The 17162-nt window shown below is 38.1% G+C and overlaps 1 protein-coding gene across 8 annotated transcripts in view; it reads left to right on the top strand.

The window, feature by feature from the left end:
- SH2D4B (SH2 domain containing 4B) overlaps positions 1-17162 on the top strand; it is an 89224-nt gene that overhangs the window by 30717 nt on the left and 41345 nt on the right. For all 8 annotated transcript variants that reach the window (XM_085583327.1, XM_085583322.1, XM_085583326.1 and 5 more), the window contains 2 exons: positions 11885-12044; positions 13125-13272. In XM_085583327.1, the coding sequence (XP_085439453.1) occupies positions 11944-12044; positions 13125-13272 (249 nt within the window). In that variant the 5' untranslated portion in view covers positions 11885-11943. The remainder of the gene's footprint in view (positions 1-11884; positions 12045-13124; positions 13273-17162) is intronic.

The raw sequence follows: 17162 nt of genomic DNA, 5'->3' as shown, positions 1-17162 counted from the left end.
GTAAGATTTCTGACCTCCTTCTATACTTCAGAGCTGGGGATGGTGGGCTTGCCACCAGCTGTTGTGCAGCAGGCATCTGGAAGAGATTGCAAGGCTGAGTGCCAGCTGTCCTTATGGGCAAAATGACAGTCTGGGACTGCAAAAGCAACATGTTCCTGCTCCTTGTATCTCCAGTCTCGTCCTTTGTTCTGGGAGTATGGTAATGATGGAGTAAGGGCAATTGTTTTGAAGTGACTGGTTCTGCCAGTGGTAACTGATGTATCATGACCAAGTTTCTCCTCTACTCCTAACAATTTTTTTTTAATCACTTGAAATCCTCACTCCTCACTCTAGGTCAGACAAAAGCCTGTGCTGTTTCTTGACTTGGCATTAAATATTTCCATCTGGCTGTAGTAGGAAATAATTTTATGAATTTGAGCTTGTTATAAAGGGCTCTTTGTGAATAAATGTAATACCAAAAGAGCCATACTGTATGAGACTAAATTTCTAACTGTATGCCCACTGCATAATCTCCAAGAGATTATGTTTAGAAAATAGGATAATAGTGTGGCAAGCCAACAACAAAAACCAAAGAGAAGAAACCAGAAATGTTTCCATACAATATGTATTTAAAATATGGAGCTCCTCCCCAAGGCTGCTAATGAATGCTGAATATGGTGACTTGAAAATGAATAGGACAGTGATGGAAGAAGCATCAGAAAATAACTTCTCCAAATGTCTTTTTCAACTGGCTGGCCTTGGGTCCAAGTGGTTTTAAATAAACAGAAATACTTAATTCCTTGCTCTTTTCTCTAAGTGCCTTTCCAGCTCTTTCTCCCATTCATAGGATGAAGCTGTTAGGCTGGTGTAAGATAGAAAACCTTTTCATCTTGGAAATGTAACTACAGTGATTCCTTACTCAACAAGGAGATGTCACAGAGATACATAAATCACTCATTTCCCTGCCAAAGATCTTATCATATCTTTAAATCTATTAAATCTTGAATATTCAAAGTTTCTAATAACTTCTGCTAGCTGATTTTGAGAAAGCTCTGTAATAGGATTGCAGTCAGCATTTCAAATGTTGCTTATTTGAACACACCCACGGTAGAATGACCCAATACAGAGACAATGTTGGTTTCAGTTGTCAGACTTGAAATATCTAGAGCTTCTGAGCCTTACAAAGTGCCTCTTAGACAGTTATCAATTCAAAGACTATGAAAAGTGCTTCAAAGCAAAACTATTTTCCAAGACTCACTTGAAGGACAGACTTGCATGGAATGACTGGACCAAACTACAACAGTAGCCTAAAAACAAGGGGAGAATGTCCAGAACACCCTAGTCAGCCATAGCAGGAATTGAAAATGACCCCTCAGAGATGGCAAGGTGGATGTTTAATTTTTAGTTTCTTTCATGTTGGTGCTGTCACTGTGAACGACCCTCTTGAAAGGGATAGCATCAGAACAGCTTCTCTCATACAGCACAAAAGCCTTGTTAATTTTGATTGATTTGTAGCTCAGAAAAACTTAAAAATGCAGTTCAGCTTCACATACCAAAACAACATCATATCATTGAGATAATCCATATCATGCTCATTCTTTGAGGCAGACAGATACAGAAAACTCTAACTGTAATAATATTTATCCGATGAATTGTCATAGTGTTGACACCTACATTTCCATGTATAAATGATATATTAAACCTGTTCAGCGTCCTACTACGGGAGACCATTTTCTGGGTAAGTAATTTTCTGATTAATAAGTAATTGGAGAAGGAAGAGCAGCTGAGTACCCTATAGATTATATTTGCTCTGACAAAGGTAGTCATTGAGTTAAATTTTGCAAAAACACATTTCCATTTTACCTTCTTAAATTGCCAATTAAAGGTATTGCTTAGGTTTGACTTTTGCCCACTGTTGGGAAATTTCTGCTTTCTTCAGAACTGTAGTGAAGAACTGTTGGAATCAGATTTGCAAGTCAGGTATCTGCTTCTGCTGGAAATATTGTTTTACTTTCATGAACTGGTGTTCACCAGAGTTAGAAAATATAACTTCTTTCAGATGTGCTGATCTTTAACTGTACAGGTATTTGTAATTGATTTCTATTGTGTAGTTCCACAATGTGATGCTAAATGGTCTCTCAGTGAAGATGGCTTCTTGTTTAAAACAGAAAAGATAAAAAAGCCAAGTGCAAATTATGGATATAAAATAGTAATTACTGTGCAATAGTCTTGCCTATAGACTCAAGGAGTCAGAGTAGATGCCAAGAAGACAATAGAAATAATAATTTTTTGGACCTTGAAACTGCTTCATTTTAAGTTTCCCTTAATATAGAAGTGAATTTCCAGACCATCTTCTCCTGCTACACAGTATAGAATGTAGAGTGGTTTTATTCCTGTTTTAAATTAGTGGTTACCAAGAAATGCAAAGCTACCCAAATTACATGGTCTTTATTCCCTTGAAACTGAAGGATCTGAGATTTTTCATCTGTGGGGTTTTTTTTTTTTTTGACTCTGCTGCAAGACATGTTTTATGTTTGTGCTACTTTTTTTAGGCCAAGAGTTGTTCTGAGTTTGTAGATATCATTGTAACCTGAAAGGGTGGAATAGATGTGCGGTTTCAATATCTCTAATGTGCTGAATTTCTGAAAACATGGGTGTTGTTTGTGAATACATCATAGCATTTGTATAAAATAATTTTACGCTAATTTAACTGTAATTATCTTTATAGCATTGCCTTTCAAATCCTTCTGTTTTCTTCAAAGTTTGAATAGCCATATATGAAAACTTTTCTTCCCATCTCTTTGAGATGGGATACAGTTAGATTGAACAAAAGCTGTTAATGACAATGGAGACTTTTCTAGATAAAAGTACTCTGAAAATTGCCTCCTACTTGATCTAGAGTTCTACATCCCAGCTGTTCCAATTCCCCATAGATTCAGGAGTTTAGCTACAGTGGGATGTGTGCACCCAGCAGCACAGCAAAAGCCTTGGATTTTTTCAAAACAAAGCAGTGATTGTGTGTTCAGTTTTGATTTCCTACAGTGACTAAAGGATGAAATGTTCTTGTGTTTTAAGTGTGCTGTCCTATGGAAACCACAAGTCAGAGCTGGGGGCAAAAAGATTGGCATATGCAGGTCAGAAAGGCCTTCTGCTAGAGATAAAATCATCAACAGACTTAGGGAATGCTCATTAACATGATCATTTTTTAGTTGTTTGGAAACTGACTGGCAAAGGCACCAAATCTTCATTGTTTTTTAAAGCAGTGCCTCTGCATGCAGGTTGTCCATAATGTCCTATTCAGTACTATGAAATTTGCGGTCTAGAAAACAAACAAGTCCAAACCATGAAATAAGATGTAAGCTACTGAGAGTGTTTAGCGAGCTAAATAGTGTACTCAACTGTGTAGTCTTATTCTTAATTTCTAAAGAAAATAATATTAGTCACCTGCAGTAAATGCTAAACAGTGCCAGCTTCTGTATTTAAATTGCTTGGTTCCATGTGTCTTGAGGAAAGGTTAAAACTGAAATTAGTATCAGAATGAGTCAATGTTGAAGGAATTATTTCACTTTGGGGGTGAATGAAATGTGTTCCAATTATTCAATGGTCTTAATTTCTTTGCCAGTTAAAAAACACAGATTGGTGTCTAAAGGGATGCAATGTATAAACATCACTTCAGAATTAAGTATTTCCTTTAGAAGACATTGAATAAATTGTTCCAAAATTTTTTGCTATTTGTACCTTGCCTAAAACTATTAGTAGAATTTGGGCATCATGTGGGTCTTCCAAAAATGACAGCAATGTAAAGGAAATATTTTATAGCTTTAATTGAATAACGACTGCTGGCTGGTGCTGGAATAGCATCACAGGTGAGCTGAATTCTTGGAGGTCCATCTTCAATTCACCTACAAATTGCTCCTGGGCAGATGTTTCAGGAACATGTCTTCATTGTAATAAAACAGTTTGCGTGTTCCTACTGTACTAAAGTCACTGAGAGAAATCTCTTCAAAATTTCAAGATCCCTTGGGATTTTCTGAGAATTGACTAACACGCAGCTTTGTAATTTGCACAGAATCATATTTATGTGATTAGGCAGGAGCCCTTTAGCCACTACAGCTGAGCTGGGAGGAAGTGGAGGACCCTGCCAATTTCGGTTTTGACACTGATGCAGTATCCAGTGCTGCCAGCATTCCCAAAATGAGATCTCAAAAACTACTGAGCATTAGGTAGCTGAAGGACAGTCATGTGGGAGGAGAAACAATGCTGATCTGCTGCTGTTATTTCTGCCATTTATTCATTGTGAACTGCAGCTCATAGTGCTTAGATGGGAGCTATTTGTAAACACTCTTATTTACCTGTCCTTAACAAGAGAAGCTGGGAGAAAATAGGGTAGGCTTATCACAGCATGGCTACAAAATAATTTATCCATCTAAATGGTGTTTGTGTTAGAAAGATCATTAGAGAATAGATGATGCTATTTGGAAGCAAGCATCTCAAATATACCAAGTGGATGGCTGGAGAATACATCAGTGTCAGAGGAAGGCCATTGAGTGAGCATGTGTTTCAGTGGATGGACATGCAGTGACATTTTTTCTGACTTTGAACTTGGAAATGTATTCTTTATTTATGCTCAGGCCTCTACAGACCCCGCTAATACTTAGCTAAGATTTTATCTCCTGTGGAGACAAGCTCCTGCCAGTGTTCAGTGTCTCTGTATCACTGGTTATGGATCTAACCAGGGACATCAGACCTCAATATTTCTGACATTTCTGGCATTATTTGATCTTGAATTCTGTACAGTGCTGTCTTTTGTTTCCAATTCAGATACGGATGAAAAAGTAACAAGAGAACAAGAGCAAGAACATTAAAACAGTTTTGGTTAGGGTACTGAGCCACCTAATTTGAAGTCATTGGATAAGCTTTAATGTAACACTCAAGATGTAGAGCAGCTTGAGATATGCTGCAGCTTTTTTATGTTCTGTACCTTGGGCCAGAACTGAGCTGCTCAGGGCCCGTGCTCTGGTGTGGCTGAGTGCTGAGGCAGGGTAAGGCAGCAGCTTCTGGACTCACTTCTCTGAACCTGGGGCTCTCAAGAGACCTCCAGCTGCTGGATGACCTAGGTGCGCCAGATGGAACAAATCCAGAGGGACTTCTCTCACCTCCTATGATCAGCAATAAGTCTGTGCTTTTTTGTTTTGTACAGTCCTGCAGCTGATTTCTGTTTTGCAGAAAAGTGACAGGAGGGTATTGCTGCCTACCTGGAGCCTTCTCCTGCAGACATGCAATCCTCAGTGCTCCTGTTCCTGAGACATCTGGCATCAGCCACTCTCTGAGAGAGGCTGCTGGGTTAGAGGAGCCTCTGGCACAGAGGGCATCGCTGTCCCTCTGCAGTGTCGTGTTCCTCTGCCTGTCTGGACACAGCAGTGCTGGACTTTCTCCCACATACTGTGCCTCAGTAATGATATGAGGTTGTGCCTGTCTGCAAACTCATGAATACTTGATAGGGAAAGAGGGCAGAACTGTGGCCAAGGGGAGAATGGGATTTGCCCAAGCTAATTCAATATTTGCCTGCTGATTTTGCCATTTTTTTACATAAATGACTAAAACATTCAAGGACAAAGGAACTGGGTTTTGAGAACAGGATTTGGAGGGTAAAGGAAAACTCAGTGTGTTCAAGTCAGTGGTGGATTTAGCCAGACACTGCTAAGCAGTTCAATAACCTTTGAGTCCCCTTGTTTGCTGTGGTGCTAAAAAGCCTCACTGGAGGGTATAGTTCTCCCTGCTTCTGTGGTCCTGTGTGCCTGACAAGAGGAGTCAGTGCAAACCTGGCACGCTGCATTAATCAGGAGAGCCTGGTGCAGAAAATGATCCATAGCTCCCTGTTCATTCTGTGACACAGAACCCTTATCCTCCTGCTTTGAGTTTCCAGCAGACCCTGAAGCAGACATGGCTTTATTTTATTCTCAAAGGGAAAACCTGAAAGCTTTGTGATAGGTCTGTGAGAGAAACCAAGCCCTCTGTATAGCTTTTACACTTTACAAGATTCAGTTTGGATGAAGAATCAGAAAATATGGTGCTATGTTCTTGAAATTTTTTAATGAAGAAGAAAAATCTCAAATGAGCAATATTGATGGGAATGATTTTAAAAGCCTCACTTTTTCTCTGATACTTGCCTATATTTTTATGCTGTTTATAGTGAGAGGGTCAGCCATTAAAATGGACAGACAAGAGGCTGCCTCTAGGTTGTACAGGGAGTTAGAAGAATGACTTTAAGAAAGAGCTTTGAATATTATCTCCTGGTTGAAATTGGGCCAATTACAAAATTGTTACATGTAACAGTGTGCCTTAGCCAGGGAGCCACAAAATTGTTTGCCACATACGGGGTAAATGCAGTTTAAATGGTATTTTATTTATGTATTTATTTTTTCTTCTTCTTTTTGGTTTCTAACATGCAAACCCCTGTGTGCATATATACATACCATGTCCTAATGTAAACCCACTTACCTTTGAGTGTTGTGTACAGTTATCCCTGCTACATTTGTTAATTACCAGAGTCCTACGTGAGTAACAGTTTCCTCCCTTAATATTTGCTCTCCTCAGTCACTCTTCCTTTATTTGATCCTGCAGGGGTTTATTGCAGCATAATTATTTCCATGGTAACAGGCTGTAATTCCATAAACAGAAGATTGAGTTTGTTATATGATCAGGAAGCAGCTGGAGAGCCATAAAAGGCTGATTTTTCAGCAATGCTGAAATCCTGCAACCCTTATTGATATATTAATGTAATCAGCTGAATTTCTTTCCGCCTTTGCAAATCCTCCGCTCAATAGAAAGGCACATAACACAGTATTGAAATTCAAAGGTGTGTAAATTTAAATGTTAGGAGCAGAATTTTCCCCTATTCTTCTAAGAATTGAAATGAAGGGGATTTTTGAATGTATTTTGGAAAAAGAGGGATTCTATGCTCCCATGACTATTAGCAGGGAGACAGAGCAAAAATTAATTGTAGATCTTCAGTTTATTGTGGGATGATATTTTCATTACTTTCCTCAGTATTATCTAGTTATTCTCTGTATATTTTAATGGATTTGCAGCAGTTATTATTTTGAGAAGTGCATTCTGTCCTTTGAATAGTCTCTCAAAAACATTCACAGTAATTTCCTAGGTTTTCTCCTTAGAAAGAAGTGAAATTGTTTGTGTGTTTGTAAAAAAAAAAAAAAAAGATAATTCAATACTTATGTTGGCAAAGCTCAAGAAATTGAGAACAGCCTAAAGCTCACATCTTCATTTTCATCCTAATCAATGAGCTTCTAACACATGTCCTCTAGCTAAATGAAACTGAATGGAACCTCATCTACCCTGCAGACTAATAAAATTCAAGCCTCTACTTTAAAGAAGCCATAAAAATAATTTTCTTGGAAAGCCAAGAAATATCAAGTAAAGAACATTGTGCTTGACCAGAGTATACCAGATATTTGAATTGCAGAAGAATAAAAAACCCACAACCCTACAAGCACAGCAAACTCCATGAGCTATGGTTTAGCTCTCCATGGCAAAAGTAGATCAGGCTGATCAGATTTTAATGCACATGCAGCCTATTTCAAATGCATAATAAATTTATGAGTTTTTTTTCTAGCCCAGAGAGAGAAAATAATAGAGATGTTTCCTGTAGAGAGTCAAAAGATACTTGTGTGACTGCAAAGCTTCCCAGCGGGTGAGGAAGGACAGTCAATTGCTGCTGCAGAGATTTGTAGCTTCCAAGCAGGAGAATTATGGTGGGAAGCCCAGAGAAGCAAGGCAGTTCATGGAAATAGCAGATTGTTTAGTACAACATTTAGCAGAATTTGAATACTGCCCTGTGGTTCTGAGATTATAAATCAGTGATCACATAATCTGAATCTGTGCTCACAATTTCTAAATTTACACCTTGTCCTATTCCCTCCCACAGAAAGGCAGGAGGGTGCTTGGTGCTCTCTGCTTTTGCTGGACTAAGCAGGCAGACTGGGTGATGGCACAGCTGGGAATCCTGCCACCAAATCAGGCTTCTAGCTCCTTGGAATAGCTCCTGTGTAGACACTGGGGATGGATCGCAAATGGGGCTGCTGGGGAGTCTCTAACTGTTAAAGCAATGGTGACCAAGCTTGGAGAAAGGAAGCTGACTCCAGCAGTATTCTATTTGCTCTAATTACCATTATTTCCAAAGCACTTTTATTTGGAGATGTAAAAAAATAGGCCGAGAACGCATAAGTGGTTCACCTCCTTTGCTCCAGCTGGCAGAGGCAGTGTGGGGCTCTGGTCTCCTCGGTGTTCAAAAGTTTGTCTTCTTCTGGTGCTACAAAGTTGTTTTAGGTGAAAAATGATGTCAGAGTAGGGATGGCGAAGACCTAGCAAATTATTCAGTAAGTCTTCCTGATAAAGCAGTGCTTGTTTCTAAAATACTTCCATTTCTACTTTCCAAAACAGACTAACTTTGATGTCCACTGCTTCCTTATGGTTATTATTTTCAGCATTCCACAGTCTCTCCAAAATGAAAAAAAGTACTTTTGTGGTCAAGGCGCAAGACTGGGGCTCAAGAGATTTAATTTTTGTTTCTTGACTCTGCCTTAGGCTCTGTGACTGGGCTCAGAAGCCTGCTGCTGAGCAGGAAACATTAGGCTCTCTTGCCTCCTTCTCATCTACATTTCAAATTTGTTTAGTCAGGACCTGTCTCTTCCTTCTATATTTAGTTGAATTTTTATTTTTTGTGTATTTCTCTTTGATTTGGAAATAACGTGTAATAGCAAAACATCTTCTTTTGCAGAAAAAATTTAATACTTGAGAGGCATTTTAAAGCAGGAATTATTTTGTTATAATCAGCCATAAATAGTGGTAATTCTCTGCTTGCAAAGCAGACAACACTAGTTTCCTACAAGTATTAGGGAAAATAATTTTCTGGGCTTTCTTGATCTTGCCATATGCTCTGCAGTTTAAAATATCATTAGCCTAGAAGAGCTGACCCTCTCACTGTGAATATGGTTCTGAAAGCTGCAGAGACTTTTTGTATGGCAGAAATTCTGCTTTCACTGTGCCAGATTTTCTCCCTGAGGTGCTCTTTTTTTTCTGCACGCTCATTTTTCGTGTTATTTTGTGCTAAGAAACTACTGAGTTTTATGATCAGATTGTACAGTAAAGCCCAGCTGCAACTTTATGGGAACAGAGGTTTAAGGGAAGGTTTGCATGGGAGTCATTTCTTGAAGTAAATTCAGTGGCTGGATGTGAAAAAACCTTTTCTTCTAGAGAAAAATGTGAATTAAGGCATCTGTTCTCAAGCTGAATTATTTTAAAATTATAAAAATATGGGTGTCTATCTGTTTAATGCTGAAGGTTAAAATTGCCAGATTGTTTAATACACAAATCTTTCAGCTTTGACTATATTTGAATATGACTATAGTTGAACTTGACGTATATACAGTGGAGTTCTGTACTGTGTATAGTGCTGAACCAACAATACTGATGGTTTCAAAGGAGTTTATACATCCACTGGCTGGAACTTTATAAAAACGATACATTGGTTTAAAAGAAGAAAGAACAATTTCTCAAGACATGTCTACAAATCAGCTATTTGTTTTATTGGGCTGGCTTGCAATGGTAAGTTGTGCCTCTGAGAAACACATTAATAAACCTTTGGCACAGAAAACCTTGAGAGAAGCAAAGATAAAATTTGTCTGTTTACCTGAAAAATTATATATTTTTTTCTTCCTTGTTCCTTCTGATAAGCTCATAAATGAACAAAAATAGTGAAATTGTCTCAGAACTGGAGTAGTATTTTGTATCTACCAGTTATGTTACAGATCAATTAATACAAAGTATGTTGTTTGCAATCTTTTCTTTAAAGTGCTAAATAAAAGAGAGAACTAGGATATTCAGATTCCTCACAAGAAAGAAGACATGCTGTGCTTTTAAAACAAAAACTGCTTTTGGTTTTATGGAATTAGTACTTGTGGGAATACTCATTCCATACTGCTCAAGATACTTTATCAGGAAATGCAGTAGGAGAAAACCTTGCAGGCAAGTAGTGATATGGCCAGTCAGGTCTCAGCAGATGGTATTCTAATGCTGCATCCAAAAAATACAAGTTCAAAATAAATGTTGTGTTGACAGGAACACAATGTACAGAATAAGAACCACAATTAAATACATTCACATTTATAACCTGAGATATAATCTGATAGACTGTGAAAGAGCAAATGCTTTTGAGAGTTATTGAAGGAAAACACTATTAGCTTAAATTTCCACTCCTCTTTGAAGTTAGTACCGTTAGGCCAACACCAGGGATTCGTATAAATTACATTTTCAAATTTGATATCGAATATCAGGTTTCATGACGAGATGTGATCCGTTCATTGCCTTCAGTCTGGATTGTCAACACTTGTGAGTGTGGGCTGGTGCTGACACTGCTGCTGTCAACAGCCCCACTCCACTGCCTCCTGCAGTTTTCTGCCTTCAGCCCGGGATGTCAGAAACACTTTATTGATTGTGCATTGGGAAACTTAATCCAGTTAAATGGATATGTCCTCACACAGAACAAGTGGTAGCTTTAGGTGAGAGTAGCTAAGCTGATGCTGGTAGAGAGAGATGGAGGAAAAGTAGAAGTAAATACTGCCTGTTCAAATAGGACAGGTTTCTTTTAACTCTTATGGGAACACTGGAGAAAAACTACTTAGGAAAATGGTGCTCTGTCCATTTCTTTATTTTCAAATGAGACAAGATTCCTTTTAGAAGATATGTTGTGGTGCACGATTTTCTCATATCAATGTTAGGGTGAGAGGATGAAATCTAGGGGACTATAATATACAGGGAATGATGCAAACTGCTGACCATTTATGGCCTTGTAGTCTGAATTCTTCTAAATAAATCCACTGTTAATTTGGCAATGTTCTTTGTGGCAGAATCTCCTTTTGTGGAGGACAGTTTCAAGAAACTTGAGAGAAATGAAACATAAAAATTGACGCATAAGAGGTGTTTCTACAAATTCCTTATTGTGGATCTCTAAAATGTGTATAATATTTGACAGTTGTATTTATAAAAGTAGAAGGAAAAGACCAGACCACACTAAATCAGGTAATGTAAATAACTATTAAAATGTGTTCAGGTAGGATCTAATCTAGTGGTCTTTGTAATCCTACAGTTGGTTCTTGTACTTGATGACTCACAAAATGCAGTTGGTTCTGTAAAGAGCTCTCAGGCCTTTTGTGGTGTTCTTAAAATCACTCTGTCAACACAGTAACCAAAGATTTTTGTGTAGTTTGTGTCATGAAAACTGAACCAGAAATTTAATCCCTTTCAATTGCCTATGTGAGCAGAATAGGCTTTGCAGCAGGGAGTGGTGTATTCTGGGTATGCAGACTCCCTGAAACTCCTGCTTCACACAGTGGAGGCAGGAAATTCCTGGATTCTTTGAAGGTGTTCCCATTAAGTTTCTCTACCTGTTCAACACTGGACATTCTTTGTGCACAAAGCATTTTTAGTCATATAATATCACTGGTCATTGATTTTGCCCCATCTCTTTTTCTACGCTCTTCATTCATCCCTCGTTGAGTGAAGTGAGCAAATATAGCAATTAAAAAGGGATTATAATACTGGAATTGTGGGAAATGCATGCTTGAATTAATTATTTTATTTTTGTGGTACAGTGAGTCTTTAAAGATTGGGTAGTCTGCAGCATGAAAACATTTTAGTTTTTCCCCCCCCCCCCCCAGTGTTTGACCTGATTTGGTCAAATCTGAAGATTTCTTTTGACCTCTGAGCAATGTTTTCTTCCAAATTGTAAACTGCAAGCTTAATATTTCCTAAATTGCAGATTTCCCATCCTTTCATGTCTGTTTTTGCAGGATTTGAGGCAGTGTTCACTCTTTGGTGGCTGTTGCAGGTGACGGCAAGCGCGTGCAGTGGCTGCGGGGCAAGGACGGCGAGGTCTGGGTCTGGGTGATGGGAGAAGCCCCGGGGGACAAACCCTACGAGCAGATCTCCGAGGAGCTCATAGCAGAGCGGGCCAGGCAGCAGGCACAGAAGGAGGCAGAAGAGCTATGGTGAGGATTTAAGAATCTGAGTTCAGGGTCCATTTGGCATAATGGGAGCTATGACCTTGTAGAAAGGTGGGAGGTAATGGTGGGTAAAACTGGTAAGTATTTTTTGTGAACATTCGCTTTCATTTGTTTTGTCAGGTTTTTAGCGTGATAAAAATGTCATTTTGTTTTTATTGAATACTGAAAGCCAAAAACCCTATTTGCAAAAAAAGTGGTGCCAACTTTTTTCTCTCAGGAATTTAGCAAAACCGTTGGCCAGCCTGCAAATAAAGAAAAATGAAGCAGTCTGGTTTTGAGATTATTAAATTAGATATGTTTGTTATATCACAGTTCTGAGCCCACAATGGGGGTTTAGTACATAAAATCCTTTTTGAAATTGGTTTTATTTGCAATTTGCTTGCATTAATTTTTATTCCAGCAGTTCAAAAACTCATTATACAAAGTCCCATGCGGACTTTTCTAGCAGGGCCTTTTCCATGTTTGGGGGAGATTCAAAAGTGTATTGATGCTTGATATTGTTAGGAATTAGGCCACCTGCCTCACACACTTCCCTATGTAGTGCAGCACTGAAAAGTGACTCTTTAATATTAGGTTGTTCTATGTCATCCTTTTTCATATGAGATTATTCTTGCTTTGAGTGCTTGCATATTTAAGCAGGGACTGAAACCTTCAACCTGTGCTCTGAATTTATTTTACATTGTCAGTGCTAATAAATAATCTAGCAGAAGAATTTGGGAGACATTTGTACCACTATTTGAAAGACAATAAATTCCAACTATGTTTTGCTAGACTAATAGAAAAATATAAGGTATGACTTAAAGACATCCAAGAAGTACTTGTCTAACTTAGAAGTACTATTTTAATTAGTAATTTATCAAAAATTGTAAATTTTCTGCTCTCTGGATGGTTTCTTCAAATATGATGGTTTGTGTTAGGTCTCTTGTTAAATAGATTTTAATTCTTTGCTTGCATCTTTCCATGAAGTCTTACACTAATTATTTATTGCAACCAGTGAGTAAGTATTGATCCTCAATTTAAGAAAATTAGTGCATAAAATATTTATTTTCACATCCTTTTCTGAAGGAGACAAAAGGAAGCTGAAATAACAAAGAAATTCCGTGATGCTATGGCCCAAGAAAAAGCCAGAATAGTGGCAGAAAAATGGAAAATAGAAATGGAGGATCGGAAAGCAGCCAAACTGGAGGAAGAAAAAATTCAGGAGGAACTGAAGGTTTGCATAGAGAAATTTAGGGTTTTTTTAATAGTGTTTTCATATAGATTCGCAGTTCTTGTCACCTTCAGTGCATGCTTATTAATAAGCTTTAAAATTCAGAGTTGTAATTTTTCATTCTGGAATATACAGATAGCTACATGGTGTTCAGCAGAACAGCTGGGTGAGTGATGAGAAAAAATTACAGGTCTCATTCAGAAGTGCCAGAACAATCAAACTGGATATTCAGCTTACACATTAAACAGAATTGTTCAGTCAGCTGTGCTGGATGAATCATCCTTGGGGAAAAAATGTACAATTGGGAAAGATCTCATTTTAAGTTAGTTTGCTTGAATGTATTCTATGTATTTTGGATGAGTTTGTTCACATAATGAACTTTAAAACTGTGTCACTGCTTCCTTCAAAATAATAAGGGGTGGATCCTTCCCCTACTCAACATATGGGAAAAGTCCAGTTGGCTTTGCTGGAAGAAGTTAATTTGCTTGATTTTTTTATTGACTTCACAGTGAACTTTTTATGAGCTCAGTTGCAATATTTTAATGTTTGTTGGAAATAATATTTTTTTCACATCTTCTAGTTTAAAATAGCAATTTCAAAACAAAATAGGAAATGCCTCTGTCCACCCTTTTCATATTACTTGATAAAGATAAAAAGTGATTTAAAAATGAAAAAACGAAATATAATGGGTTCAGTGTGCAGAGAAGTCATGACAGTCCTCTGAGGCTGGGATGTGCATGCTGGGACTGCACACGATTGGTGAGGCTGAGTTTCCATGGAGAAAGCCTGTGGAAAATCTGATTCTGAGGATCCAGTAACTTCCATCCACACTCCTCTCCCCTGCTGACAGCTCGCTGTGTCTCTTCCCTTCCTGGTGCAGTGATTTAAGGTATGGAAAGCAGGGATACACTTTTCCTATTGTCCCTTTGTGATGGGAGGAATGCTGAAAACTTAGTGTTAAGTTTATATGGTTTGATTGCAAATAGCAAATTTCTTGTCACTCTGCAGACTGTCGGCCTGAGATTTGAGGTGGTTGTGGAGCCAAAGCCAGGGCAGCTCCTGCAGAGGAGGCTGCATAGAGTTGCTGATTTACCTTTACACAATTAATTTGAATTCACAGGAGAGAATGGGGCCTTTGTAATTTGATGTCAATGAGAAATGAAACTATACCTTTCTGCTTTATTAAGGTATGAATAATGAGCAGAGCAACTAATTAAATACTCTTTGCTCTCTGGAAAGTAAAGGCCTCATGAACAAAGGCTGACAGTGTTCACTTCTGTCTATGTGGCTGACTCACAGGACACTTGATGGGGAAAATGTCCACAAGCTCACTGTTACTGTTCTGTTTCAAAGAGACTTTTTCAAAGAGCAGAGTAAGCAATTTCTGAGACTTTCAGTGGCCAGTATTCATAACTTTCTATTAAGGAAAACTAGTTGTTGATACAGTTAAAAGGAATGGCCCCAAATTCTGCTCATGTTCATATTGATGGAAAGGTAATGTCACAGTCATCTGCAGGTGTCCTCCATCCAGCTGGGTGACTGTTAGGAACACTGCTGGAAATGGGATGGGATTATGGTTCAGTTTCTACTTTGAATTTCAAATACCTTGGCCAGGATTTCATGTCTCTTCCTAAAGTTGCCAGTATATTTGTTCTTTCAAGGAAGTAGAAACCCTTTCTTTCCCACAAGCATTTGAAAACAGAATTTGCAAAAATTTAAATAAATGAACAAAAGTTTTCAAAACAAGATCCAGTAGAAAGGAACTCCTGACTTAAAGAATTAGTTTGGAAACTAGATATGATGCAGTGATTGTTTCTTTAAATGCCCTTTATCAAGTGTTCCCCATAATTTCCTGTATTAATCCAACAACAGAGTCTAATTCCACTTTCAGCATAGGCTCTTCAATTAAGTCTATAATCTGACATCTGCTGGGAGAGACTTGGTCTGACATAGAGTTCCAGCAGCAGAGATCCAAATGCAGGATTGATTCCTGGTACTTTGACACCACTCCTTTGCTACTCAGAGAAGCACTTTATCTGTTACTTGCTCTTGAAAGATCAGATCTTGTACATTGTGTGTGGTATCTCGACAGAGAAAGAAAGTTGTGTTTCTGACATCCACATCCAACTAGAAGGAAGGAATACAACTAAGGTACAGGAAAAAAGATGAAATAATGAATCTACTGGTGTATGATAGAAGTAATTAATAGAATGAAGAAAAGGGTATGGAATTTGATGTAGATATGCAAGCAAGCTCGCTTCAACAGATTTAAAATACGTTGTGCACTGGTAGTCATCCTTCTGTGATGATGACCAGACCACGTTTAAAGAGGTCTCCAGACTGAAGTATGGAAAATCCAGTCTCTGCTAATGCTTTGTCCTCTTGAAGCAGTTTGACTTAGGAAATTGAAACTGTCTCCTTTCTGCTGGCATGTTTAATTTCTAACCATATTGTGTCACAAAGCTCCTTTTTAAGATGCTTTTATTCCTCTTGACCTATCATGGGAGGTTAGGGCTGTCTGCACTAGATAAATGATATCTTACATATCAAAGTGAATGATGATCCCTATTTCCTTTTCCAATACTATTCCAAAAATATTGCTTTCCTTGGTGTTTCTAAGCAGAATTTATTTTAATTTATGACTCTAAAATATAAATGTTGACTACTCTATTTTTGCAGTTTAAGGATAGCTATTCTTTTATGCACCTATTGCAAAGGACAAATAAGAGAGACAATTACTATGATTAATCTTTTTGCTAATTCACAAAGGCTATGATCTCATAGGTATAATTTTCTATGGTTATCAGTACCTGCCATTAAGAGTCTGAACAATGTGCAGAGCTAAGGCAAATGGAAGATGTGAGTGTCATCCAGCCAGGGATGGATACCCTTCAGCTACATTTAGAAATAAAAGTGATCTCTCAGTTCAGTCTTCATGTGGTCTACATAAAGCAAGACAATATTAATAGTAAAGTACTGTCCTTATGACAACATCAGATACCTGCCAAATTTAATAATCCAAGTACAGTTGACAGCAGAGCTAGATTGCTTCTTAAAAATTCCCTGGGAAATAAAACGTCTCATCAGAGAAGATAGGTTCAGAGAACAGAACAATTAGTGCTTCTGTTCAGGAAGTATCTAATTAACCTTATGCTCAGTAGAAAGAATACACTTTCTATTGAGCTTGGATGAGCTTTCAACACATGCCTGAATGCTTTACTGTGCCCCAAAGTGCTGTGGACCTGATTCTTCAGAAGATTGCTGCCAGATGTAGAGTTTAGGAATACAGTGAACTGTCACCATTGCCATTTGGAGTACTGTGGGCTTCTTAGGATAGAGCAGCAAGCATTCTGTCTTGATCTGAAAAAAACTCTTGTCTCCAAGTAAACGTCAAGCACTAGAGTGGGACTGTTCTCTCCAAGTGCAAATAAGCTGTAAGTTCAGCTCCGTGCTTTGCTGTGCCAAGAAAACATTGAACTCTTTCCCAAAGACAGCATATTTAGAATCTAGGAATATGACAACAGCTTCTTGCTGAGGTTCAGCATCCAATTCATTCTGAAAGTGCCTTAGTTGGGTTATTTCAATGGCAATTGCAATAATTCATTTTGTTTCCTTTTGGGTGACCACAATTCAGTAATTCTTTTTTTTCCTATGCCATTGTCTCTTGAACAATGTTGTAAATCAGGAAGCTGTTAGTTATGGTTGGAAACTGGGTCTTCAGATTTTCTCTATCCTACTTGTAACTGATATTAATTTTAAAAGAAAATATCTTCCTCGGTGCCATCAGTAATGATTGCACTTCTGAAGCCACTGTCTTCACTCTGGATTGCTGGTAAAAACTAGCAAAACTCAGGTGTTTTCCATGGGTAAATGGGAAAATTTAGGCCACTAAT

This window comes from Lonchura striata, chromosome 6 (assembly GCF_050655825.1).
Source record: "Lonchura striata isolate lonStrDom1 chromosome 6, ASM5065582v1, whole genome shotgun sequence".
NCBI lineage: Eukaryota > Metazoa > Chordata > Aves > Passeriformes > Estrildidae > Lonchura > Lonchura striata.
This window is presented reverse-complemented; position numbering and strand designations above follow the sequence as displayed.